The sequence below is a fragment of the Onychostruthus taczanowskii genome, unplaced genomic scaffold (genome assembly GCF_017590055.1).
Source record: "Onychostruthus taczanowskii isolate IOZ18803 unplaced genomic scaffold, ASM1759005v1 scaffold2, whole genome shotgun sequence".
NCBI lineage: Eukaryota > Metazoa > Chordata > Aves > Passeriformes > Passeridae > Onychostruthus > Onychostruthus taczanowskii.
The window spans coordinates 1140088-1167718 of record NW_024499239.1 but is presented as its reverse complement, the minus strand read 5'-3'; the positions used below and the strand labels follow the sequence as shown (position 1 = coordinate 1167718).

Genomic DNA, 27631 nt, shown 5'->3' with positions numbered 1-27631 from the left:
GCGCCGAGGAGCTGCTTCAAGAACAGACATCCCCGGGTGTCCCCGAACGTCCTGCGGCTGCAGCTCCGCTCCACACCCCGAGCCTGCAGCAAGGAAGGGCGGGGGGCGGCGGGCGGCGGGAGCGGCCCGGCCCCGGCCCCGGCCCCGGCCCCTCCCCGCCGAGGCGCCCTGGGGCCGCCTCACGCCGCGCCCGCCCCGCCGCCGCCGTGCCAGGGCCGCTCCCGCCATGCGGCTCTGGATGCTCCTCAGCCTGCTGCTGCTGCAGGAAGCGCTGCCACACGGTGAGCCGCCGACCGACGGGTCCCTCCGCTTTGTGAGGCGCTGCCGGCTTCCCTTTTCCCAGCCGTGCCCGCCGGCCAGACCGTCCCGGGGACGGGAGCGGGAACCATCACGGGAGGGGCTGGCGGCAGGGCTCCCGTCCCGCTGGGCAGAGGCGGAGGGAAGGCGGGTTGGTCGCGTCGTGTGAGGCCAGCCGGTCGCCGAAGCCTTCAGGCGAAAATGTGGGCTTGGATTTTGGGGCTGCTCCTGCCGCCTCCTCTCTTTGGGGCAGAACGCGTCCGATCCCGTGTGGCGCCTGAGGAGGGGACAGTGCTGGACGTGGGACAGCGTTGGACGTGGTGCTGGGATGTAGAAAACAACAACAACAAAATTTTGGCTTTCTGCATCGTTATTTGATTGAGGGCATCGAACTTTACTCATAACTTGAGTTATTACGAGAAAAGTTCTCATAACTTTTTTCTCACAGCCGCTTCAGGCTGTGAGAAAGTCTTGGTAGGGAAGGGACATTTGTAACTAATTTTTGACTTATGTAGACTTTAACTAACAAAAGGGAGCTCTTTCCCTCTTGCAAAATGTGAATGAACTTATTAATACTTATTTGGAAGAAACAACAAAAAAGTAATTCCATTGCTTTTCACTGTGGAAGGGCTTGGGGATCAAGGCCTGCATAACCTGTGGAAGGGTTTGTAGAGAAATAGGAGGCAGGCTCTTAGGTGTGTGGTGAAAGTCAGAAGCAGTTACCACAAGTACTTTAGTAGGTTATAAGGAAAAAATCCTTATAAGAACATAAAAAATTTTCCACCTTAAGAGCTGATAAGCATAGAGAGAATTTGTCAGAGGAGACTGTAGAGTCTCCAGCCTCTGGGAAAGTCAGAGCTCAACTGGACATGGCTCAGAGCAGCTGAATGGAGATGGGAAGGGACTTCCAGAAGCCTTTTCCAGCCTAGTTTCTCTCACGACTACATGCAGAGGAATTGCACTGTGGATCAGAGTGATGTGGGAGAGGATTTCTGTTGAAAGATCTGGTCTGTGGGTATACCACATCAAGAAAAGTCTTCTATTTGAGAAGTAGACAATAAAAACACAGAATAAGAAATGAGTTGTAACTTTGGCTACAGAAAGATTTCCCAAGTCTCTGTTCTTGTCAGTTTCTTATGTTTATACTGAGGTGTGACTGGGTGCTTCCTGCTCTGCCATACAGAAGCTTAGCGATGGGAGAAGGTAACCAGGCACGTTTAATAAGTTTCTTGTCTGAAGCTAAATGTAGAAGTCCTAATGTAGGAATTGTAATTTCAAAATGGTCTTCCTAATTTATCTTACATTAATTTATGAACTACTGAAATATTCCCCTCCAGATTGGCACTGTGTGTGGATGATTAACTTTTCATTTGAACTATCACAAATGATGAGATGTGTCCAGCTTGTTCTGTTACATTACTTGTAATCACAAAGACTCTTTCCTCATAGTAGTCCTGCTGGTTAATTGTACTTTATGGTAATCTCACACTTAATTTATTTTTTATTTATATTTTAAAATTTATTTTTTTAAAATTTATGGTAACCTCACACTTAATTTATTTTCACCTCAGGGAAGAATTAATCAGTATAAATTGAGAGAGTTGTAAGTCTCTGATGGTGCCAAGATGTAGCATGGGTGTGCCTTGTGGAGTGGGTATGTCTGGTGGACAGTGAGCATGACTCCTTTGTCCTTGTGGGAGACCAGGCTCACACACTGCTCTCTAGACTGACACTTGAAGATCAGGGGCCTTCTTGAGTTATAACCTGTGCAGCTGTGAGACCAGTGGAATCTGCATGTGGATACAGGTGATGTTTCAAAAAAAAGGAAATGCTTTTTAGGATTATATAACTAACACCCATTTTGATATTGTTGTGTGTGTGACATTTGTGAGAACAAGGGGCAGACATTAAAGGATAGGGTGAGACTAATACTGTGAGCCATGAGCAAAAGTGCTGCATGATAGATTTCTGTGGCATATGGATGCATAGTCTCCTCCTTTGGCATGATGTGTTACTAGGGACCCCAAATGTACTGTTATCACTGAAATTAGTACAGTGCCTCTTAGAACAGACTTCAGGAGCTGATCAGTGGTAGAAATGAGGCATTTTCTTAATTAATATTTTTCTAAGTCTTAATTTTATTCTATTTTGATATATAATAAGGAATGCTGTTGCACTAAAACAGTGCAACATTAGGCAGTGCAGTGTTATTAAAACAGTGTGGGCTCAGTGCTTACCTCTAGTGAGACAGTGAAATATCCCAAACGTGGCATGTGCTTGCATAAATGGGCTGGTTGACTGTGTTCCTTTTCTTTGGAAAGTTTTGCAGATTAGATATGGAAATGGAGTATTCTTGGTGATGGTTTCTGTGTTCCTGGAGGGATTTGATTGTCACCCTTTACCTTGGGTGATACTGTAGCAGTTAATTTTGTTACCTGGCATAATAAGACTTACTTCAGCTAAGACAGAAGACAGGATTGTGAGGTGCAGAAGTGGTGCTGGAAGTGGTCAGTAGACATCTGGACAGACTTAAAAGGGAGTGTTGGGAAGGAGCATGGCCACAGCTTGCTTGGAAACTCACCTCTTTGGGAGGTGCAACAGAGGCAGAACCAGGTTTTCTGTGTAGGAAGGTAAAAGCTCATGTGATGATGAGCTGAAATGCCCCTGCTGTCACCAGCAGGGAAGTACAAGGTCAGGCAGACAAGGCTCTCAGTGAGCAGCTGGGAGCGTGGTGTAGGAGGAAAGTGTTCAGACTCACTGAACTGCAGAAACATGAAACAAGAGGGAGCTTGTGTGGAGAGGAAGAACTTAATCTTGAGAAAATCAAAACCAGGCTTCTGGCACTTAATATTGAAAAGCTTTCATAGGGAAGTCTTTAACAGTTTCTTAAAGGCAGAGTTTCAGGTGTGGCAGAGCACACAGTATGGGATGAAGCATTTCCTAGGGGTGGGGTTGCAGGGTTCATGTGCCTTAGAAGTAATGTCAGGATCGAGGTTGGCAAAAAGTAGTGGCAATGTCAAAGAGTAATTTGAACAAATTTCAGTAGGGTTTGATGAAAAAAAAAAAAAAAAAAGAAAAAGGATGGCTGAACCAAAGCTTGTATGCTGCTACAGAGTAATCTGGAAAGTTCAACAAGGAACTGGAATGGCCAATTTGGAATGGGAATGCTTATTCAAAAGGCTTATCAGGCCTGTCAGTGGAACCTCCCAGTACTAGGGCACAGTAATATGATAGAATTCCACTAAGATGGAATAGCTTACCTGAGGGAGAAGTGGCAGTGTGTGTTGTTAAATCTGTTTCCTGGTGGGTTTTGATGGTAAAAGTCATCAGGGCTGAAATACCAGCCTTGTGGAGAAGAACCAACCTGGTAACTGACCACCCAGTGTGTAGAGACTGCTCTGCTAAGGAAAGTCAGAGGAGCAGCAAGGACTGGATGGAAGAGCAAAAGGAAGAATAACTTCCCCTCACATGGGCTGGGTCACACACATCGAGGTGTGGTGCAGAATGCAATTGTTTAGATGGCCAGAAATAATGACTTGGAGCTGCTATTCGGAGAGCCCCTCAGAAGAGCAGCAATTCTTGACTTGCTCTGGAGCAGTACTCAAGTAATTAGATTCAGATGTTGTTGTGGAACGGCCTGACTGTAGTTCTGATATTCTTGCAGGAATAATAAAAGACAAAGAAACCACTGATGTGTTTAATTTTGGAAAAGGGAATTACATAAGAGGAGGAGGAGGCTCCTTAACTCACATGTGGGTTAAATATAAAAACCAGAATAAAGCAGACAAAAAGAGTTTGAGAAACGGCTTACAAAATGATAAAACCAGCCATAAATACTTTTTCTTCTGCTGATGTACCGTGATGGGGCAGGGAGACATGGCTGCAGAATTTTTATGATGGGTAGGAATGGGGGATAAGAAAGTGAAATTTAACAATTTATCTGTGCACACCCATATTCACTATGGAGGTGCTTAGAGAGTTTTTAATTGCAAATGGTGACATGATAAGCAAAGAAGAAACTTAGAGTGCAGTATCCTGTGAAACACTGTAAGAGCAGACTCTGAAATAAAATTTTTCTCAATGGGGAGAATCATTTTAAGACATCTCATTAACATGCCAAAAGAATCAGTGGGAGAGAAAATTAGCAACAGAAACTGTTTAAGTGACAAGATTTTATGATATACACCTGAGGTGTAAAAGAAATTTGAACCTGAAATTGGTGAAGCCTTAACCCAGCTGCATAGCTTGTCATAACTTATCTTTTTCCAGAAAAGGGCAATGAAGCTGGTGAAGGGTCTAGAGGGTAAGTCCTGTGAGGAGTGGCTGAGGGAGCTGGGGTTGCTTAGCCTGGAGAAAAGGAGCATCAGTAATGACTTTATCACTGTCTACAACTACCTGAAAGAAGGTGGTAGCAAGGTGGGGTTTGGCTTGTTCTCCCAGGCAGCACGTGACAGGATGAGAGAACAGAGCCTCAGGCTGGGCCAAGGGAGGTTTGGGTTGGACAGTAGGAGGAATTTGTTCACAGTAGGTGTGATTAGACATAGGGATGAACTGCCAGTGGAGATGGTGGAACACTGTTCCTGAAGGTGTTTAAGGAAACACTGGATGGTACTTAGTGCCATGGCTTAATTGACATTGTGGGTTTTGGTCAAAGGTTGGACTCGATGATCTCAGAAGTCTTTTCCAACTGAATTGATTGTGATATCACTGCATATCACTATATCATACAATATAACTATACCTTTCCAGTGAAATGGAATATCCCAGTGTTTTACAATATCTGGGGGAGGTAGAGGCGTAAAGCCAGACGTCTGTATTCTGTAAACTGAAACTGAGCTCATGAATTGCTGAAAAGTCAGTATGGCTTTGGCATGACTGCCTTTTTTTTCCTTTAGAAGTTTTGTTCTTCTGATCTGCTGAGGTTCTCGGAGGACTTTTTGTAAGAGTGTGGCCATGGATGAGTTGGTTGATGTAGTTGGATTCCCAAAGGGTTTTATTAAGCCTGTTGTAAAAAATTCCTTGGGAACCAACGTGCTGTGAGACAAGGGAAGACCTCTCATGGGACAATCACTAATAGGAAATAAAGAGTAGGAATTAGTCTTTTGGCCATGTGGATAGAATTGCTTTTAACCAGCTGAATTTAACAGGGATCTTGTAAGGCGCATGCTTTTCAGCATGTTTAAGTATCTGTTAAAAGAAAAGAAAACTGTCGGTAAAGAGTTGCAGAATGATCTCTCAATTTTGAAAGACTGGGCAGGGAAAATAGGACTTCAGATTTCATGTTGGTGGATGCTGAATAGCACAAACTGTTCTAACTTCATGTATGCCTTGATGGGTTTCTACATATTAATTTTTAACCAATAGTTCCTACTTAGGAAAGTGGTCTTGGCATTACACTTGATTATTTTAAAAAAAAGTCAGCTCCTAATTTTGCTATCTTGAAAACTAACGAGCTGCTTCGACAGGAAAGAAGACACCGTTAATATGTACAACTAGATCTGAGCATACCTTGAACCTGGTGTACAGTCTGCTTTTGTGTTCTTGCCATCACCCAAATGTGGTGAAACGGAACTGTTGTAAGATGCATATTCTTTACAGGAATAATTGGAGTAGGACTTGTCAGTGTGGAAAGAAAATGAGTCAAAAACCCTCAAGTTTTCTAAAAATATATGTGTTGGAGAGAGTGTTGTTGGAAAAACATGGATATTTATGTACTTAATACAAAAACTAGAAGGCATCTGGTATTTATGTGTAATTTGTGTAATTTTCAAAATTGACCAGACAAATCAATGAAGGAAAACATTCACGGACAATATAATAAAAAAACACAAAAAAAAAAAAAAAAAAAACCAAAAAACAAAAAACCCAACAACAACAAAAAAAAAATCACCCAAACCAGAAACAGCTAAACACAATAAAATGACGGCAACTGTGGTTCACAGACCCCTTGAGCTAAAGGGTCTTGGAGTCTTAGGAGAGTAGTATCAAAGGAACAAAGATGGTTGCCCTCTTCTCTGATTGGCATCTGACACTAGGTGGTGTCAGTGCAAATAAATTTTGGCTTGACCTACTGTAGCCTTTCTAATGCAATGCAAGGAAAAAGTGCTACAAACTCCTGGTTTTAAAATTTGTGCTCACAAGGCGCTGTGTTGTTTAAAAGAAATGTGTTGTACATCAGCCTGGATTTGGAGAAGTCAAAACTAATGCAGTGCAAGGTGTCCAGCTGGGGTTTGAGGAGTGTCACAGGAGCCATCAGTGGCAGGAATCTGGGATTCCTGCTGTTCGTACCAGTTTTAATTATGTTGAGTATATGAGTATGCTGAGTTTTTCATTCCAGAGGGTGCCTATTGATTGATTTGTACAATGAAATACCTCAGTGTTTCCATGTGGAAAACAAGAATTCGCTGTCAGGTGCAGTTAGTGGTGTTTCTGGGGTCTGGCAAAAGTAGTTTTAGGCTTGTCTCACAAAAGGGCTGTGCTTCCTGATTTCAGTTAAAGTTGGAATTTTTTGTTTGTTTTTATTTTTAAATATTTGAGACGCCTCACTTTTTCGTTCTGTTTCCTTTGTTTGTTAAGGCAACTGGGCATCCCTGTTGTCTCTAGTTGGTAATGGAATATCATATTGTTTGTCTCTAAATAAGATTCTGTCTTCATCTGGACTGTCAAAATAAATGGCTCTTATGGAGAAGTGACAGCTTAAGTAAGTCACCTTCAAGTGACTGAAGTATCACTTGCATTTCAGTAATTACTGTAAACTAAGAAACCTGCATCACCTTTAGTATTTTATAAATTGTCATGAAGTTTACACTTGTGAGTTCTTCACGTGTTCCTTATGGAAGTGTGGTGTGTGAAGAGGTCATGCAGAGTGATGAACATGACACGAACGTGGAGAGCTTGTGTAGCGTTGAGTGCTGCACGACAGCACCGGGAGGGGGACATGACAAAAGTGGCTGCTGTATTTCTTTCCCTTACCATTTGTAAAGTTTTCATACCTTGCCTATTTCTCTGTTTATGTAAGTATAGATTTTCCACATGTTCTTGAAAGCTCTCTTTTTTTACCCATTTCCAGGAAACTGGGTCATGGCAGAGTTCGAAAACTTAAGGAAATTAACTCTTACTAAGTTCTCTGCATCTTTTCTGGGGAGAACAAAATTTCAGTTATTCTGTGGGATAATAAAGAAAATTTTTTTTCCCCAAAAGACTATATTAACTTTTTCTAATCAGTAACATTGTCTTCTTTTCTTTATTTTACCAGTTGTTGGACAGGCTGCGAAGAGTAAGCGTCCCAAAGAACCTGGAGAAAACAAAATTAAGCCTGTTAACAAGAAAGTAAAACCCAAGAATCCCAAAATGAAGGAGAGAGAGTCTGTGGATTCATCTTTGAAATCCCAGTCCATACTGACACAGGTGATGGATAAAGGTCATTTCCAGAAACTAGCTGCCACCTTAAGCCTGGCTGCAGGACAAAGCATAGAGCTGCGATGTAAGGGGAGTAATGTTACTTGGAACTATCCTTCTTATTTAGACACCTTTAAAGACTCCAGACTCAGGTAAGCTATTTTTTATTTTTTTGCAGGAAAAATCCAGAACTTTTTTCCCTTACTGTGTTCAGCACCACTGTTGGTTTTTGTTTGTTTGTTTATTTACATTTTTACAGTCACAATGTTCTATTTAATAGTTTTTAGTGTCCACAAAAAGGCTGAGCAACTTTTAGTCATCACCAGTTACTGCTTTGTGATGTGCAGTCTATACTGCACTATACTACTATAGGATAGTCCTATAGCATGTGAACTCTGTTTCCTTCAGATGAATCTGAAATGGAGATGATGTTCACCATCGTGCTCCAGCCACAAACAGGGAACCACGTTAGGGCTGGTCCAAAGTAAAACTCCCAAAATGTGCGTGTGGATGTCAGGTGCTCGCTACCAACTCTGTTGCTCTGCAGAGACCTGCTCGTGTTGGACTGTACTGGTTGCTAATGTGGCTAACACATGAGGTAGTAAGGTTAATTTCCTGAAGAGACTCAAACCCACATCTCTTAACTAGCAAAAAATACACCAGCCTTCATGCTAAGGAGCAAGTGAGAGTAGTCATTCAGAGTTGTTTTTGCATGCAAAATGAAATTGCAGGGCTTGTGTTGCATCAGAGTTTAATGCGGAGGGTTGTTACTTGAAGTTGAGGAAAGCTTTTTCTTTCATCTTTTGACATTTTAATGAAAACCACAAAGATTTGTTAGCAGGAAGAGGAACTGACTGCCCCACCATCTGAGTGTTCTGTTGCTCTGAACATCTTTTCTGAGACTCTCCATACATTGTGCTCCTGGTTTTTCAGGATAGTACATGTAGCTAAATGTAGATCAAATGTAGTAATTTAGTTCTGTATTAGAAAGAGGAGGGGCATATAAGGAGCTTAAGGATGTCTTCCACAGGCATTGTATTGCTCTGAGAAGTGTTTGTTTTCACCGGCTGTTTCATTGAGACCATGAAGCACTGTGAGTGATACCCAAAGAAAGAGTTTTTAGGAGCTTTTCTTGGATTATTGGGTGAGAGGGGCATAGAGGTATGAGTCAAGATGTCAGCTGCTCTTGTCTTGTTGTTCCTAAATTAAGTACAAGTGTGTATGGTCTAAGTAACTCAGATTATCTGAATCCCAGTGTTCATTATTACTTCATTATTTACAGGTGCGATGTTTCCTTAAAATCACTCCCAGTTAATTACTTTTTCAGATATATTCTTTTTTCCACTTCTGTTTCTTAAGGGGATTGTTGATGAATGGAGGTTACCCACTGTGATCTCTAGCACATCCTCCTGTAATTCCTGAGCCAGTTCTCTGTGCCATTATTGGCTTGTCCTGTGTTGGCTGAGGCGCCCAAGAACTGCCCTGACTGAGTGCAAGGCTTCTGCCACAGTAAGTTACAGCAGCAAGCTGGATCCTGCTGTGGGCTCATCACAGCAATATCTGTCAAAAGATCTAGTGGCCTCTTTAACCTGCTACTGGTTATTCTTTTGCAAGGAATACCGTTCTTTCCAGGTTTCTTTCAGCAGGTGGCGTTTATTAGCTGCAGTACAGACCTGGCCTCCCAGCAAGCCAGAGCTGGATGAGCAAACCAGCAGGGAGCGTGCGTGTATGTGGTGGTGGTCATTGTTCTCAAGTCTGTCTTAATGTTTTGTGCATTTGCAAATAGGTTGCTGGCGTGGTTTGGTCCTGTAGACCTCCAGGCCATGCTGAGTGTCAGAATCTGGCATTGAAGAAGGCCGGGCAGTATTAAGGGTTTTTGGAGAGGAATCTGAATGTTTCTTATTGCTGTCTATTGGTTACTTGGCTGTCTATTCCTCTCATGCAAAATTAAGTGTTCTCTATTGATGCATGTGGGACAAAATACAGGAAATTGAGATGGTTTGGGAAAACAGAAATAAGTGTCACGATAGTGTAATTTTCTGTTTTCCAGTTTGAAGTAGTTTGGGATCCTGTTACTTCAGCCATTTACATTTCTGTACTCATTCAAGTTAACAGTGGTAATTTAACCATATAACAAAAGTTACTTATGCCACATAAAAAAGTGCTATAAAACATTTTGACTGGGTGGATGCAACTTGCCTAAGTATTTATTTTCTTTTAGAAGTATGTAAGGCATATACTTAAGGACCTGTATTGAAATATAATGGTCATTGCTTTTGAAACAAGTTGTTAAACAGTAAGGCTGTTTGACTAAATCATCAGTTTTGAATGCAAGCAGAAGATCCTGAAATTAACTAGAGAAATTGAAAACATAGATTAGAAGCAGATTTAAGAGTCACAGAATAGTAATAATTTATGGAGACATTGACCACAGAATCCTGTGCAGTTACATTTTCATCACATTTTTAGCATGGCTTTGGTAATTATCTCAAGGTCTTTGCTGTAGTGCTAATAGGTGCCTGTGAAACAAAGTCTGCTCTATAGAATGTGAAATTTGAAATTTGTGTTCTGTGGTTTCAGAAATATTTGATGGATTTTAACTGGAAGTACCATAAAGGTAGCATGTTACTTAGCTCAGTTGGTGGCATTTGTAAGTGAGGTGGTACTAGAAATGGTCAGCAAAGCTATGACCTTTCAAGAGGAGCTTAAATCTTCCTCATGGAATATGCTCACCATGCACCAAGCATCAACTGCAATAGGCAATTTAAAAAAATTTATTAATACATTACCTCATTATTTTAAAACAAAATGATTAATATAGGGCAGAGGGGGAAAATTCAGAAAACTTACTAGCAAATAATACTCTACAGCAGAAATTGTTCAGTCATCTAGGTAAATATATGTCCAGCATCTTCTAACATTTTTTAAGTACTTAAAGACCAAGAATAAGATAATCCCCTCACTACCAGTTAGTGAGGTTTGGGGCAAAACCCAAGCGAATTAACTGGGCTGGGCTTTTTTACCTTAGATTTCCATGTGGGTCTTGCTGGACTTAGGGCACTGGTGCAAACCAGAATTGATGGCAGCAGCAGGAGGACGTGATGGGGCCAAAATGAGGTAATAGAAAGTGAAGGAACGGGTTGGTGTGCCAGAGGAAAAGTGAAAAGGAGGAGAGACAATGGTGATGAGATCCCTGCAGTTGCTGTTGCTGGCTACAGTTCTTCTGTTCATAGCAACAGATGCTCAGGCGTCTAATTCTTACTTTTCCCTTAAATAATAGAAGGTATGTGCAAATTGAACTACTCTGGTATTTTGGCTTGCAACTAGTTAAATTTAGCATCAATGTCGTGTATTTTCTCTAGGTGGTTGCAAAAAGAAGTAGGGATAAAACCCAGATGTTTTGCCTCCATGCTATGCTTACCACATTTTTAACTCACCCATATGGTAAGGAGAATACAGCAATCTGGGGGGAAAATATGCCTTTTCTAAAGAGGAAAATTTTCATTAGAAAAGCCATTTCTGTAGTATTAGTGGTTGTGCTTTCATTGAATTTGTCCTTGTAGGCGTACTCTACAACCTGGTAAATAAAATATGTTACTTGCTGTACTAGAGAGTCTCGGTTTTTAATGTGTCTGGAACTGTTACATGTGCTATAATTACCATATCTGAGGGAGTGAGAGATGCTGAGTGAAAGGAAGAGGAGGAGAAGGACTCTTTGGCTGCTTCTTGCTGAGGTGGAGCAGAAATTCTGCCTTTCCACTGCTCTAACTGGAGTACACAACAGTACACACTGAAACAATTTACTTAGCCTTAGAGACTGTAGTGTGCCATGCAACTCTGAGAGAAAGCTTGAATCATGCAAACATGGTTCCTAGCTTAAGGACACACACAAGCTTGCTTCAGAACTAGCCTGTTATCTCCTGTAATGCTCCCTTGGTTTGTGCAGCACTTGCATACTTTTTGTCTGAAAATTTTGTGTGTTGGCTGAACTGGCCAAAAACATTGGTGGTGTTAACAGTCGGAGGCTGGTCTTGCACACCCAGTACAGAAGGGCTGGAATGCTGTTTTGTAAGACTGTGCATAACAAATTAATGACAGGAGGCTCACCCAGAAACTGGATCTACAACATAAGAGAGGGATAAAAATAAGGGCAGGCAGATTTTCCCTTTACTAAAGCTTTATAGCAGAAAGCTACTCTGACTTCACACGGTCTCTGAGTTGCCTGGTCAGAGCTTGGTTCTCCCCTGCTGAAGACCAGCTGCATTTGACTGTCTGATAAGTAAACTGACACAAAATGGAGCTGCTCAGATGAAAGAAGCTGGGGCAAACAGCTGGACATACATCACATGTACATTCGTGTGAGAGGAGGGTGTCTGGACAGGAGCACTCCCACAAACATTGAGGAAACTGGGTGTGGTGGGGGCCAGAATTAGACTGAAATTAGACTGCTTTCACTGAGTGCAGTGAATGCATCCCACAGGCTTAGTGGGATGTCAGTTGTGCAAGTGTGTATAACTGAATTTGAGTTTGCTGCTTGTGCTTTGAAGTTTAAAAGCTAAGGATTTTTGTCTTGTGTAAAACAGCAAGATGTTATGTTCCTGTTCTAGTGAGTGTGTATTTGAGATAAGCTCTCTTTTGTCAGTATGAATGCAGCTACTTGAGAGGAATTTGGTAGATGCTCTTTGAGTGATGCTATGTATACTGTCTTTATATATATATTTATATAAATATATATTTTAGCTTCTAAATGTGACAGTTTTCTGGCAAAAAAATCTAAACTTTATATAAAGTTTAATAAGATGAATGTATGGAATAAGATTTTGGGCTATGTTTCTAGTATCTTTAAACAGTCTGGTAATGTTTGTATATACAACGTTTTTATTTTGCGACATCTACAATACCGGAAAGTTTTGGCTTCTGGGTCAGATTTCCCAGCATCTAAAATACTAATTAAATACTAATGAAATGATAAGTTGCCCTGAAAATATTGGTTAGCTGCAGGATTTGCCATTAATACTTTATTTTATATGGCCTGTTTTGTCTGCTTAATATGGTCATGTCTCAAGTTTCAACATTACACTCTCAGATACCAGGTTTTGTTATTGCATGTTTGTGGATGACTACCTTGCTAGGTTATTACTGAATAACTTGTTCACAGTTAAGAAGAACACACTGTACAATAATTAATTAACTCTGACCTTATTTTGCTATCTGTTGGGATTTCAAGCTATAGCTCAGTGTCTACATTAATGATTGGAAGCAAAAGAGTTCTGGCATAGGTTTCTCTGTATTGTAGACATTTAGTACTTGATCCTTGGAAAACATTTTATTCTGAGGTTGTCATATAGCCTGTGAAATGTGAACTGTGGAACTAAATAGTAATAACACAGACTAGGACATGTTTTGGGTTTATCTTTTCTTCATTTTGGGTGTGATACACAGCATGTTCTCTTGCACAGATAGGAATCTCTCAAAAGTTATCCAAAAACTGAAGATAGTTTATAATATAAGGTAGTGTATATATTAAAAATGGGAAGACTACTGCACCATAATTACATGATTCTAAAAAATGGAATCAGACAAGGTTGTGTAGGACAAGTGCATTAGTGGATAGGAATTGTCATTTGCCTGTTTATTGAGGCAGGCCTCAACACTGCCCTGTGGTGGATCCATGTGTGTCTATGTTGGTGTGGATCTAATGGTGTCTGAGGGCTTAGTGGAAAAGGCAGTTCCCAGTTATCTGTTTGAGGTGTCTATTTGGCGTGCTTTTAGTCTCCAAGCTGCTGGCCAGGCTGAAGGCTGAGTACTGGGTCATGTGAACTTCTGCTTGTGATTGCTGCTAATTGTGCAGACTGCTAGCAGAGCACCTCGGGAGCCAGAACTTCTGGGAAGCACATGCAGCTGAAGTCATGGCCTCTGTTTTTAAGCAGTTATTCTGCCTGCAATGGACAGTTAAGCAAAACTCTTAAAAAAGGATAAAAATTTCTTCAAAGAAGCTAATCCCAGGAAGAAATTCTTCAGTCGGGTATCTGCCTAACTGCCATGTTATTAAGAATTAGGAGGGTAATAAATATTCAAAAAATCCACAGTTAAATGAGTGTGAGAGCTGTTCACATTTCATGCAAACTGTGTTTGTCTAAATCCCTTTTAAAACGGTAAAAAGAAGTTCATTATCAAATACTTAACTTGGAAAAAAAAATTCCTGACTTGGTTAGAAAGAAATTACCTTGTAACTCAATGTCTTGCAAAGGAAAGAGGGAACCCTTTGTGACCTAGATCCACTACCATGAGAAGCAGCTGGTTGAAAAGAACATTTTTAAGGGTTGGAGCAGCAGCAGAGTGCATCAGTGCTGTCACGTGGCTGTGCTGACAGGATTCCCTGAGAACTGGTACTTTTGGGCCATTGCTTTTGCAATCCATCAAAAGTCAACCCAGTAGACTGTCATCCACACCACCATCTGTCTGCCAGAAAGAGCCAGGAAGGTAAACTTTAAAATATATAAAAAAAGAACAAGATGAGACTCTAGTTACTGTATTTCATAAGGACCTTTGCCTCTTAGAATAATTGTCAGTATCTATGTATATGTCTACATATTTATAGATATTTGCACATTTACAAATGTCAACCCACTGAGAGATGTGCCTGGGAAATTCAGGAGAAGGTAAAAAAAAAGCAAATCAAGTCTGAAATAATCACACAGGTTGAATTTTGTGTAGTTACATGATGGCACTGCCAGTACACCTCCAGCAGTTCTCAGGGTCATGCTCTAAAATAGCCAAGGGATATGGAGGAAACTCCAGTGAGGTGACTTAGACCACAGGAGTAGGTGACGCAAAATGACTTAATTTGCAGGACAAATCCAAGCTGAGGTAGCAGCTCTTTGCAAGTGGAAACTTGGACTGGTATGTTAAAAATTGGTAAAGCATTCACGCTGAAAGCAGGCAGAAATTATTAAACAAACTCTCAGTAGAATACCTGCTACTAACTACTTGTCAGTTATCTTTGTTTGATTTTATTGAAGCAGCATTACAGTGTTGAAAAGGGACTGAGGTGCATGTGGGTTGACGTGTAGAATGAAGGAAAGGGCTGTGCATGGACAAACTAGGACAAAACATAGATGAACATATGGTCTAGAACAGTCACAGCCCAGTTTCAAAATGGAGACTTGAAGGAATGCAAAAATGAACTGTACAAGACTTTTGTCTTGCAAGCTCTTGTATGTAGTTAAAATCAATAAAACTGCTCATGTAAACAGTCTCTGCTAGAGCAAAAGAGGAAGTTGCAACAGAGCTCTGAAAGTGAAAAGTGATCAGTTGCAGAGAAGGAATAAAAAAATCAAAAGTGGAAACGAGCTGACAGAAATAGACAAGGAAATTCCTCTGTGCTTGTCTTTGCCTTTCGTTTTTGTTTTTCCACAGCATAAAGCAGCTTGACAGGTACAGTCAGCTGATCCTTGCAAACTCCACTGCTGCAGATACAGGTGAATACAGCTGCTGGCTTCAGCTGTGCAATGGTAACAAATGCAGGAAGGATGAGACTAAAACAGGATCAACATACATCTTTTTCACAGGTAATTAACTCACTGGGGGATTATTAATGGAAATATATTTGCTGGTAGGACAGGAATAAAGCTACATCAGTGATTTCATTGTCAAGATTACTGCCACAGTTTTCATATATTTTTAGTGGATGTTTATGAAGACTGCTGGTGGGCAGAAAATTACTTGCTTAGTGTGATTTTTTGAGTCCATTTTCCCTCAGATTATGCAAAATACCCAAAGTAATGGAAAATGCAATGAAAAGCACATACCTTATAACACACTTTCTGAGGATTTTCTACAAAACTAATAAAAATGTTTCAATTTTTGAAAATGTATCTAAATAAAGAAAATAAATTTGTGCAGAAGATTCATTTTGTCATGGCATTCAGATGACCCCATGGACTCTTCCCCCACTGCCAATTAATTCCAGTTACTTGCACTGCCTTAAAAATCTCCATAAGGCCACAGTTTCTCTGAGTCATTATAGCATGTTGAGAGGCAAAACACTCTTCAAGTGCATGAGATGTCCCCTAGAGCCTGTGCACAGTTTGTTGCTGCTTGGTACAACAGAGCTGAAATCAAGTGGTTTGGTTTTTATTCTGGAAACCATTCTGAATAATAAAATAACCTTTGATGCCTCATAGAGCTAAAGTATTCATGGCTAGAAAATATTTTAGTACAAAATGTTAAGATAGGATGGTTTGCAATACATTTTGAAGGCAAATTGGACCATGAGAAAGAAGAGCTTGATGTTTTTAGGATACATTCCTTAGAAAGGCTGGAATAAACTTTTCAGTCAAATTATTATGTAAATGCTTGTGCTAGAAAGAGGAATTTCAGATTTAGGTTTCCAAGAAGCATGCTAATTATGAAAATACTCCTTAACTGTGATTCTGAGGGCACTAAATATTTCTTCTAGTTAGGACAGTAAATCAAACATTTTGGCTAAAAGCATAGGTATAAAAATCTGTAGCTTCAAAAAGTACATTTTTCTAGTAGTCCTTATCTTACCAGTGGAGATGGGATCCAGATAAGTATTTGGAAGCTTACTAAAGGACATTCCAAAGATTTTCTTAAGATTAAAAAAATACTTCATTTTTATTTTCAATTTAATTATTTTTTAATGCAAGCAATGTTGTTTTTTCTTTTGTGTGTGTGCATATTAAAATTAAGCCAAAGCTTTTTGTTTTAAACGTTGCTCACAGCTATTTTCTCTTGTCAAATGTACTTCTCTTTCTGTTAAACCAAGATGTAATTATTTCTGTAATTATGTCAACTCTTCTGCACAGACAGAGAGGAGCTTTTTGTACCTACTCCCAGTTATTTTGAGATTGTGTACCTGAACCCAGATAAACCTGCAGTCATCCCATGCCGTGTTACTACTCCTTCAGCAAAAGTGACTCTTCACAGGGAATTTCCAGCAGAAGAAATTGAAACAGATGGAACTTATATTTTTTATGATGCAAAGAAGGGTTTTGTCTTCCAGCACCCTACTTCTGATCATAAAGGTATTGTCTACTGCAAAGCAGAGTCACAGGGAGCACCTCAGATTTCCATCAAATATCACCTACTGTATGTGGAAGGTAAAGTGCAGTTTTCTCTGTGCTTAAATTGACTCTTCTGCTGATGCTAGGAAAATAATTTTTAGAAGTGAAATATGTAGTGTAGTGAGAGTTTTAAAACCTTGATCAAAAGTACATGTGATAAAACATTTATCAGGTTTAAATTCCAGCAAATTTCCCAGTTTAGAGGGGAAAGTTCCAGGTGTAAGACACCTGTTGCATTAAGCAAAGTGAGTCAAAAACTGACTCTCAATGTGATCAGTGTATTTAACTTCAGCAGCTAATTTTTTGTTTCTAAACACTGTCTCAGTTCCCAAAGGCCCACCCTCAACCACAATTGCGGTGTCATCCAGTAGAGCCGGACTTGGTGATAGGGTTCATGTCATCTGCACAGTCCTTGGGGAGCCAGATGTGGATGTGAACTTCAGGTGGCAGTATCCAGGGCAAGAGGTAAGAGGTGAATGCCCTGCCTGAAATGGTTTGTTCTTCACAAAGGCAGCGTTTTGAACGCTCTTGCCAGTTCAGGCATGCTGGCAGGAGGAGGCAGCATATCCTCTTTCAACTTCAGCCTGTCTTTCCCTGAGAATCTCCCTGAGAAGTCACGCAGGGATGAAGCTGGAGAGCCCTGTTAGTAAAAATCAAATTCAGCAAAGCTCACTCCTCCATCACATTTCCATTCCAGAGATGCTTGGCCTCTGGTAGCATTTCCAAAGACAGCCTCAGACAGGGTCAAAGCCAACCAGCATCAGGAAGCTGCTCTAGGGGAAGCCACAAGGCCCACTGATGCCTCTGCATTTGATATCCCTTCTTTCTCCATGGCTTGGGTGCATGAATTATTCCAGCACAGAATTTTTGTTGCCCATATCCTGAAGCAGAATCTGCTTCTGCCCAGCCTCATCTGAAAGAATCCACAGGAAACACAATGTGAATCTGTGGTATCTTTTCTTGCACAAAATAAGATGTATCTGACTAGCATCACTGAAGGTCCCTTCTCTTTTCCCTGTAACCACCCTCACCTGTTACAGCAGGAGCTCATTTCTTAATCATTCTAGACCCAGCTTGGCCTTCCAAAACTCTGTCTCGTTAGTATCCACTCTAGTTTTGCATCTTTCCCAGGCTGCCCCCAGCCTGGTTTGCTGGCAGTGACTGGCCCAGCTGCTCCCAGTGGTTTTACTGCACCTGATGCATGTTGGCATGTGCATGTTTACACCTCTCTAGCACTGATTGGATATAAACAGCTGAAGCATGCAGGTTATCTCCCTTGTTTGCTATGGATACTAGAGCTGCAGTGCAGGGCACATGGGCTGTCAACAGAGGACTACACCCTCCCACTGCACCCACCTACGGGGGGGGGGTGAGAGAGGCTTTCGCCTGTGGCCTGCCTCTGTGCTTATCCACTAGGGTAAACTATCTCAGCTCCAGCTGTGCCTGGGGATAGGGAGGGGAGAGTTGTGTTTGGGTTTCTGCCCCAACAAAAGGATCAAGTAAATGTCAGAGTAGAAGCACTGCATGCTTGTTGGAAACTTAACATTTATTGAGAGCGTTCATATATTGCAAAGAAAAAAGGTGGGGTGGGAGGAGAAGAGACAAGACCATCAGTGATGCTGGTCATATAGACCTTTTATGTAAAAAAAAGGGCTGATATTGTTCTAAGATTCACTGGGTGTTTCCATTCATGCTGCTGCTTTCAGTGCTGGGAGCTCAGGAATGGTTTTGTCCCAGCCCACAACACTCAGCAGCTGGGCTCGCACCTACTGCCCGATTCCTGAGCAGAAGCAGCACATCAATCTCTGCTTGTCCCTAGGTACGGTGCATTGTGGAGACCCTCCTTTTATCTCTGTAGTCACTAGCCTCTCTTTCTTTTTTTCCACTCAGTTGTGGTTTTCTTCCTTGTTTCCCCTTGCCACTCCCTGACAATTGCATTTGCTCATTCACCTGCTGTGAATGCATACAGATCCACCCTTAATCTGATTCCATGCAACAGGCTGCAAAGCAGGCAGTTAGTTTGAGGAAAAATGGACTAGCAAGAGCCTAACCAGGCAAAGAGAGTCCACTTTGCACAGCCTTTACCTTCACGTTCAGTAGGGTCAAGGATGTTCCACTTGCTATATTTAAGAAGTAACTTAGACTTGAATTAAGTGTGCAGTATTACTTGGTTGTAGGTAGCGCTTAATTTTCAGGCTTGGAACAGGAGGTAGTGCTTTGCTAAGTGGCTTCATTGCTTTTAAATATTTAAGAATTTCTATTACATTTACAACTGCCAAGAATTTTTATGGGTTTTTTTCCTATAGCTGGTACTGCCTGCCACTTCCTAGGCATTCCCTGACTGCACTGTGACTCATCCCTAAGTTTCAGGAAAACTGAGAGCTGCCTTTGTACTGGTCATTTTGCAAGTGTGAGATTGTAGCTTTGACTCTGCATAAGTGTCTAACTTATCCTATTGCTACATCTAGCTTAAGCCTTGTAGCATTCATATTGGTAAGTGGTTAATCCATCTATGTCATGAGGCAAGGGAATATGGTTTCCACACAGAAACTTCTCTCTTGCATTTTCATCCCAGTTACTGGTATAGCAGAAGCCAGTGTGCTGACTAGCAGCTGCTGGATTTTGGAAGAAAAGAGACTGCCTTAGTCTATCATTGGGCCAATTTCTCTTATACAGTATTTTGTGACCTCCTGAGGTGCCAGGTAGTGTGAACTCATAACCAGTCCATTAGAGAACTCCCTTATAGAATTTTTTTTAAAAAGTGCCTTTTACTTAATAACCAAAAAACCCCAAACCAAAACAAAACCAAAAAAACCCAAACAAAAAAACCAAAACAACAACAACAAACCCACGAAAAAGTAGTTTTTGATGTAAACATTGGGGGTTTCTATTTTTGGCATTGAAGTTACATACACATTTTGGAAAGCAGAATGTGACAGTTAACTCAGAAGTAGTTAAGAATTGTTACTGTTTGTTTCTACGTTATCTGATGTAGTGTTTTCTAAAACTATAGGAGGAATTAGTTTTCAGCATGTGACATACAGCTGTTCACTGTGCTAAAAGAGAATGAAAGCTCAGTCAGCTACCTCATGCCACTGCTGCCTTCTTTTTGCGACATGCTTGAAGTCTGAAAATGAGCTCACGCATGTATCTTGACACCTCCCCCAGGACACCTCACCTATTTGATTAGGTACCCAAATGCAGCCTTAGTAAGTGGCCTAAAACTGAGCTCATGCACAGGCTCCAGCAGAGCTTTGCCAATTCCAGTACCTGTGCTTGGAGTGGAAGAGCCATTGTATTATCCTTATTTGGCATAGCTTATTGGTACATCAATATTTAATGCAGGGATGTTGCTGCCACTGCCAGACACCTTCAGTTCCCTCACTTAGGGCTGACTTTTGGATATAGGCTCGTACTCTCCAGCCTCTTGCTTCAATGTGATGGGGTGGTGTCACTAAATACACTTTGTGGAATCACCTATTTTATGTGGGTGGGTTGTTTTTGTTTTGTTCTGTTAACAGTCCGGGAGGCCTGTGATTATTCAAAACTTCTGGAGATTGATAAACAGAGGAATTGGCCATACTACAAGACTCTCAAAGAGTGTTCTTCTTGTGGAGGATTTTGAAGACACAGATGTGGGAAACTATATTTGTATAACTCAGAACCTACAAGGAGAAACAACAGTAGCTACAAAAGTTGAACTGAAGTGATAGAAAAGACTTCTGGTTTTGGACTGACCTGTACGTTGTTTGACATTATAGCCATTAGTTTTCTTTATTAATGTTTAAATGTAGCTTCTCTCTCACTGTTTCTTTTATATGTCAATGCATTTCGTGTTGATGAGCTTGACAGGCCACAAGAGAGTGTCCTGTCAAGCAGTAGTGAGTTAATGAAACTACGATGAAGCATTAAAGTGTAAGTCTGAACATGCCTAGGGTGTGTGCATATTTAGAAACAGGTGCTCTTTGGGCTTTCCTTTGCATATAGTCTTTCCCTCAGACTCTTGCATGAGGTCAAGTCCACGCTGTGTGGAACGTGCAATTTTAACAGTAAGAGTACTGTACATGTTTAAAACAACAACAACAAAAAAGCAAACTAAAAAAGCCTTGTAACAAAGTTAGCCAATAGCAGTTGTTTATTTTGCAAGAATAATTAAATTTCTGAACATCATGAAAACATAAATGTGTGTGTGCTCGTTTTCATATGTATGTAAAGACAAACACAAAATTTTCTCTCCTGGTGAAGATTAATGCCCTCTAGGACCTTAATATATATTTAGTATCTCCAGAGACTTGTAAGTAGTTGGGTATACTCGATTTTCCTTATGTTGTTGCATTCCTACGCCCTTACAATATGTAGCTTACTTAATAGCTCACTCTTTAGATGTCTGATGTTATGTTTAGTAAATTACGTAGCAAATTATGATTGCTAAAGGTAAAACTTGCATTTATTTATTAGCATTTACAGAACAGAAAAAAAAAAGCAAAAAAGCAAACATTAGAATAATGTTCAGTTTTACAGCAGAGTTTCTTCTTAGGTTAGTAACAAGTTCAATTTCATTATATTAATTTACTTAGGAGAAAAGGAAAGATATTTTCATTTACACAGAACTATACCTGGATAAATAAGCCACTGCTTCTCTCACCCTGGGTTCAGTTAACAGTACAAAGAAAGAACTTGCCAGAGGAGAAGGTAAGAACTTGATAACAACATTATTGGACATTTTGGCAATGTTTGGGGTTTTTTTCTTAGTCTCAAGCACCAACTTTATGTGGGCTAGAACTTTAAATACAATCTACTCCTTAGTAGAGAAATGACAAAAACCATTTAATGCAAGCCATGTTACGTACAAGGCAAGTGAAAACCAGCTTTTTCTGAACACACAAGGAAGCAAAGCAGGAACTGGTCCCTTGGTCACACACTTCCCTCTGTTTCAGCCTGCGTTTGACTGGAATTCCTCAAACTTTCCTCTGCTGAAGGCCTGAGGTAGCCCTGTGCTCCAGCTGATTCAGACCTTCGAGCAGATGTACAGCACTGTTTGGAATAGTGACAGCTCTAAGTGCTAATGTAAAAATGGCAGCTTCCCACTAAAGTCAGTGATCTGATTAGTAGTGTAGCTAATGAAAACATTAAACAACCTTGCTGAATGCTTTTTCTTCAGCATGCAGGAACCTAAACCAATTTAACTGATAAGAGAAATACCAGTGGTAAAGACTGAAATGGGTCCATGCAGGTCTCATGTGATAGGCTACATGGAGAACATTCCCCAGGAACTTTTTTCATCTCTGGCCTCTGAAAATAAGGTATCTAAAAAAAAAATTAAAACAATATGCAGTAGAACTAACTTTGAAGGTGTAAGAGGCAAGGTTAATCTGTTAAAATGTATCAAGAACATTACACTGTAATCCAAAGACTAAGTAGGTTATACAATTTCATAGTAATACCTAAAAAAGATCTTTGGACCATTTTTTAGGAAAAAAATGTCCTTGTATTGCGTGGGTGCTTTTATTCTGACCAAATTAACTTTAACATTCATTGATCTTCTAGGTGAGGCTGTGCAATGTGATAATTCCTTTTCAGCATTTTCAGTCCTCAGACCAATGTCTTTTCCTTTGAACTCAAGGAGTTGTGCCAGCTTTTTGAATTTCAAAGTGCATTTGAGCCTGTAATTCAACAATTGATTTTCTTCTCAAAGTATCTGGGAAGTGGGAGATCATGTCACCTGCCCACCTTTGTTCAGCAGCTCAGTGGAGGCATCACTTCTTGATGACAGTTTGGCAGGAGAGGAAAGATGGTGTAAATCCATTGCTTGAGTATTCCCCTAGGGTGCAATGGTTATGCCTAACCATCACATGCAGGCCTCAAGACTGAGACAGAAGCAGTGCCTCTAAGGAAGAGTTTTGGTGGGTGTCACATCCTGTCCCTCCTTTCTGTCCTTGTCCTCCCACCAAGCATGAAAATAATTATTGTAATTGAAAAACTATGAGAATTCTTTTACTGTGTATTTTACACAGTTTTTATTTTACCAAAAGCCTCTTGGGCAGAGCTGATGTTACATTGATGCAGTTAATTGCACATGTCACCTAAATGAACAGTGACAGGGGAAGAAAATGAAGCCTGGGAAATAAAATGTAAGTGACTTGTCAAAGTTACATGCCAAAAGCTGCCAGTGCTGTTATTTCTATTTCTATACCTGTGTCACTGCTCTTCTAAGGAAAGGCAGCAGCAGTGGTCAGAAGGTATTTTTTTCTTCGGGGTTCAGTGGTTATCCCAACTTTATGATCTTTTTAGCTGCAGCTCAGCCCTAAATGATTTCCTGGCTGTCAGACAAGATCAGTGGTTGGTTACTGTATAGAAGGAATTTCATTACACCAGTTTACATGGAAGTGTCTTTGGTGTTAGTAATCAGAAACATCAAGTCTTTAGTTAGCTCAAGGAAATGATTCACCTCAACTTTTATAAAAAATACAGTGCAACTTACACAATGACCTTTAGAGAAAAGCATTGAAGGTGAACCATACTATGCATAGTTTGAATGGCAAAAAACTATCTGGTACAGCTGTTAAATGTCACCTTAGCTTCCTCTGAAACCTATCATTAGACATGGAACAGAGAGTAAAGTTGGATATCTGAAGAAAATAATTTGTTCAATTGCTTGACCTTTGGCTTATGATGATGAGCAGATTTCTAGCTTTTCCTGAAGGAAACCTAATGCTAAAGAAAAAAGCCCAAAATATGTAGAAGTTACTGGATTGAACAAAGTCTTTACTAACACATGGTACTTCAGTTAAAGCTTGAAATACTAATACTCAAACAGAGAAAAACATTGAAACAGTATTTACAGATTAGCAGAATTATTTAATTCGTTGAGACCAACAGGACAAACACTAAACAGTTATTTCTGTAATCTGATTTCTACATACAAGCAGTCTTCATTTCTTCAAAAAAGCATTAAAGAGTCTACTTGCAAGCAGTTTAGACATGAAGAGTCACCTGTACTGTGGAGGTAAATGATCAACAAATTAACAGTCTTTGTATTGTCTACTATACATACTTACTGTTCTGTATGGTAGCCTGGAAAAGCTTTCCCTGCTCTTGCTATAGGAAGGGCTGTGCCGTATTCAACCTTCAAACATTTGTGCGCACTCTGCTCGCATGTTTTATTTGAGGCATTACACTGCAACTAAAGTAATAAAGTTCTTTAGGTGGTTAGGTAAGTGTCCTTGTGACAGGACCTGTTACACTGCTAACCTCTACCTGGGGCTTTTCTCACACGCAGAATGTTCTGGAGAATCACAAGAAAGCTCCATATATCTTCTGCCTACAAGTGGAGGAACAAAGGGAAATTTTCTAAGGAGAAGCTGAACGCTAATAATCTGTGCCATGAAGCTTCACCACTGCTGTTTTGCTGTGCTGAGCAGATACCAAGAGTTTTTAGTAAGTGGAAAAATGTTCCTCCTTAGATTAAAGATCCTTTGACTAACATAAGCAGAAGAAAAATCCTTCAGTCGGTACAAAATATTTATTGTAAAGCATTCAGCTCAAATACATGCAATCAAATCTCTTTGACCATTGAAAGTCATATTCATAAAGGATATTCTGAGACATACTTAAAGCCAAGTTGTAGCCAACATAGGATTTTCATAGTTAAATTTGAACCTCCTATTAAATATTTTAAGTACTGACACCACTAATAAGTGGCATGTACAGGGCCCTAAAAAGGATTAAAATAAAGCATAATGTTCCATAGAAATGGCACCCTTAACTTGCACATTATGAGAGGTTTAAGTAAATTTAATGATGAAACAGTCAATCGCAAGTTTAAATATATTACAAATTTACTTACTGTATGAGCACTGTTAACTGTTGTTTCTATGTCTGTGTTCCTCATTATTAGCCAAGATTTTGCAAGTCTTAGGTAAAATACTTTGAAGTGGTTCTCCAGCTGAGTTCCCTAAATGCTTTCCCACGCCCTTGATTCCTGTCCCCAAGCTACTGAAAAAGCCAGGGAGACTCAGCCAGCTACCAGCTTTAGCTAACCAGCAGTGTAACAATGTCGTGGCCCTACTGTGAAGCCCAAGCTACTGTAATCGTCAGTAGTATTTTCTAAGACTAATCTGAAGCTGAACCTGTTTTAGTGGGTACAGAGCAGTCATCTTAAACAGGTCTGATCAAGGGTGGAGCAAGGCTATCCAATTACCCTGTTGAAGCCGAAACTCAGCATGTGATATTTCCAGAAATGCTGACACCCTCATCCTCCAGTTCCAGCAGCCAGGAAAATGTTTCCCTCTACAGAATCTCTTGAACAGGATTTTTCACCTGATGAACTGTCAAAACACCAATAATCCTGCAGTCTAAGAGGGAAAGTGTGGTAGAATTAGCAGGATAAAATACACAGATACTACCTCATCCTCAGGTGAATTTAGCCAGCCCTGAGGAAAGTTAATACAAATGCTAATGCTTAAAAAGGCAAGGTGTGTCACCAGTTATATTGGAATTCACAAATTACTTAATCTTCTTGAGAACTGAATTAAGAATGCACCTAGTTACAATTATTGCATTTCTCTTTGGCTTTCAAATCTACATCTTGTTTATCCTCAGGAACAGACGTGCTATTTTGGGGAAATCAGTGCTTCCTTTTCAGCAGGTAAGAGCTAGGTCAAGGCTTCTAAACTTGCAACTCGGCTAAGAACTTCTCACCTTGCGGGCTACTGTGGTTCTGACTACAACCCTACTGACTTGAAATCCAAAATCCATTGCACCCTGCAAAAAAAGTTCTCATAAATGGCAGAATTGTGCATGGATGTGAAACCAAGAACCCATGCAAAATATGGCTGCAATTCAATTTGTTTTTAAAATTAATTCAAAGTTGCATACTCAGGTTGGCCAAGACACTAAGGAGTCAGTTGACAGAGGTCTTCATGCCATTTTTTTACCAGCCAGAATGATGAAGGAAATTATTCTACAGTACCAGTAGTTCCTCCTCATTCCCAGGCAAGGGTACTCTGTTAAGCATGCATACTGAGAGCAGTATCAAGGAAGTACATGTCAATGTATAGTCTTCAGCTTTTATCCTTTATTACGTACACAGCAAAGAAGGCAGCATTAGACACACGCACAGTGTGTTACACCCACTCCATCCACGGCACACGCACACGCACACACACAGCCTTAAAAAAGTGTCGGTGATAAGGAACATATTATAAAGGTTGTGATCTCTAAGCCCCTGAGCTTCTTCTTATGGTTAGGTGAAAAGGCAACAAACAAGTCTTTTCTTGCTCTATAAGTGCTTTGTGCAACGATGTCCATAGAGGTCATAAGTCTTTTTGGGAGGAGTGAATGTCTTACTCCCATATTCACAGTCTCCTATCGCTGTTTTTGCAACACATAGTTTCCAGTTATGTTTAGTTGTCATAGGTGGCTAATATAGCTCTTGCTCCTGTGATTCAGGTTAGGAAAGGTTCTGCAGATCAGAAGTGAAATGCAGGCCTCTCTTTCTCTCAAGAGATGTCATCTCGGTGACACTGCAGGACTAGAGAAGTTACCAGAATTTCGTGGGGACTGAAGAGGCACAGATGAAGAACTGGGAGACAGTTTTCTTGGGCTGCATAGATCACCATTGTGCAACTTCCACAAAAGTTCCTCATTTTCCATTGACAGGCGTTTGTTTACTTTTGATTCTTTCTCTAGTGACTCCTGTAAAACAGCTTGCTCTGTAGAAAGTTGCCTGCAAATGGAAGATTTACATCAGAACACATAACCCAGTTGGAGGCTGCAGTATTAAAACTTAAAGCAAGGTCTGAAAGTGCATAAGCCTTTGCTTGGCTCACAACTGAATTCCAGCTTTAATAGGAGGACTGAGCATGTTCTCATCCTAGCTATATTTGAACTGGTAGCTTGCAGAAAGCAGGAGGAAGTCCCAGTAAGAAACATCCCTAAGGACCAGAAAAAGCATCTGAAAAGTGAGTCTTAAAACAACACATGTTTGTGTTTTAACGGCTGTGCTGGAGCCTTTGGATCTTGTTGCAGGCTCAGCTCAACACAGAAGCTAAAGATTCCTTCACACTGGAAGAGTCTGGCCATCCATTTAAGCAACCGTTAGGAGGAGCTCAGACCTGTTTTAGTGATGTTAAATATTCATGTTACTGCTAAATAAACCACACCAATCTAAACTGGGGACAAATCACTCACTGAAGTGGTTATAAGTATGACCTAAGTCTAGCTTACAAGCCAGTAGTACTTAAAGAGGACAATCTTTGTATGATGGTATTTCTGATATTGCTTTTTCTTCCCTAAAATACTGGAGTACTGAAGAACATACTAAACGTTTATCCCCTTTCAAAATGTTCCCGCTTGTTAACTGCACAAAGGAATGCACATTTGTAGGGATAAAAGTGGGGAAGAAATGGATGTGTTCTTTCACAGAGTACTAAAAAATTGCATTCACCAATACTTAAGGAGAATTTTCTTCTCACAGGAACCCCTTCCCCCTGATTAAAGACATCTAAATGTCCACAGATATTTTTCACCTTGAAAGCTCCATGTGTTTGTCCATCCGAGCTTTTAATTCTTCATTTTCTTGCTGAATCTTCTTTAATTTATCCATTAAGATTGTGTTGTTCTCCACCTTGGAAAAAAGGTCACAATTTGAAATAGAATCCATACTTGCACTCATCAAGATTCTGACTGAGCTATCAGAGATGTTGGCAATCTGGAGTTTGCAGAGCTTGTTACAGTACACACAAAAACATCCTACTTACCTTATCCTTGCATAACAAGTGGTGCTTGCCCACTTGTGCTGATTAGATGCCAACAAGGAGGACTGGGTAAGGGATCTACTGTTAATC

General features: G+C 40.5%; 2 protein-coding genes across 6 annotated transcripts in view; one reads left to right on the top strand and one right to left on the bottom strand.

Annotated features, from left to right (window-relative positions):
- Nucleotides 1-203: 203 nt before the first annotated feature.
- Nucleotides 204-25701, top strand: PDGFRL (platelet derived growth factor receptor like). Its single transcript, XM_041402559.1, has 6 exons — nt 204-281; nt 7553-7847; nt 15115-15266; nt 16527-16820; nt 17110-17249; nt 20306-25701. The coding sequence occupies exons 1-6, from the start codon at nt 227-229 to the stop codon at nt 20492-20494; spliced, it is 1125 nt and encodes a 374-aa protein (XP_041258493.1). The 5' UTR covers nt 204-226; the 3' UTR covers nt 20495-25701.
- A 144-nt stretch (nt 25702-25845) lies between these two features.
- MTUS1 (microtubule associated scaffold protein 1) overlaps nt 25846-27631 on the bottom strand; it is a 116663-nt gene continuing 114877 nt past the window's right edge. For all 5 annotated transcript variants that reach the window (XM_041402555.1, XM_041402554.1, XM_041402557.1 and 2 more), the window contains 2 exons: nt 27314-27411; nt 25846-26511 (listed from right to left, as the gene is read on the bottom strand). In XM_041402555.1, coding sequence (XP_041258489.1) covers nt 26295-26511; nt 27314-27411 — 315 coding nt within the window. In that variant the 3' untranslated portion in view covers nt 25846-26294. The remainder of the gene's footprint in view (nt 26512-27313; nt 27412-27631) is intronic.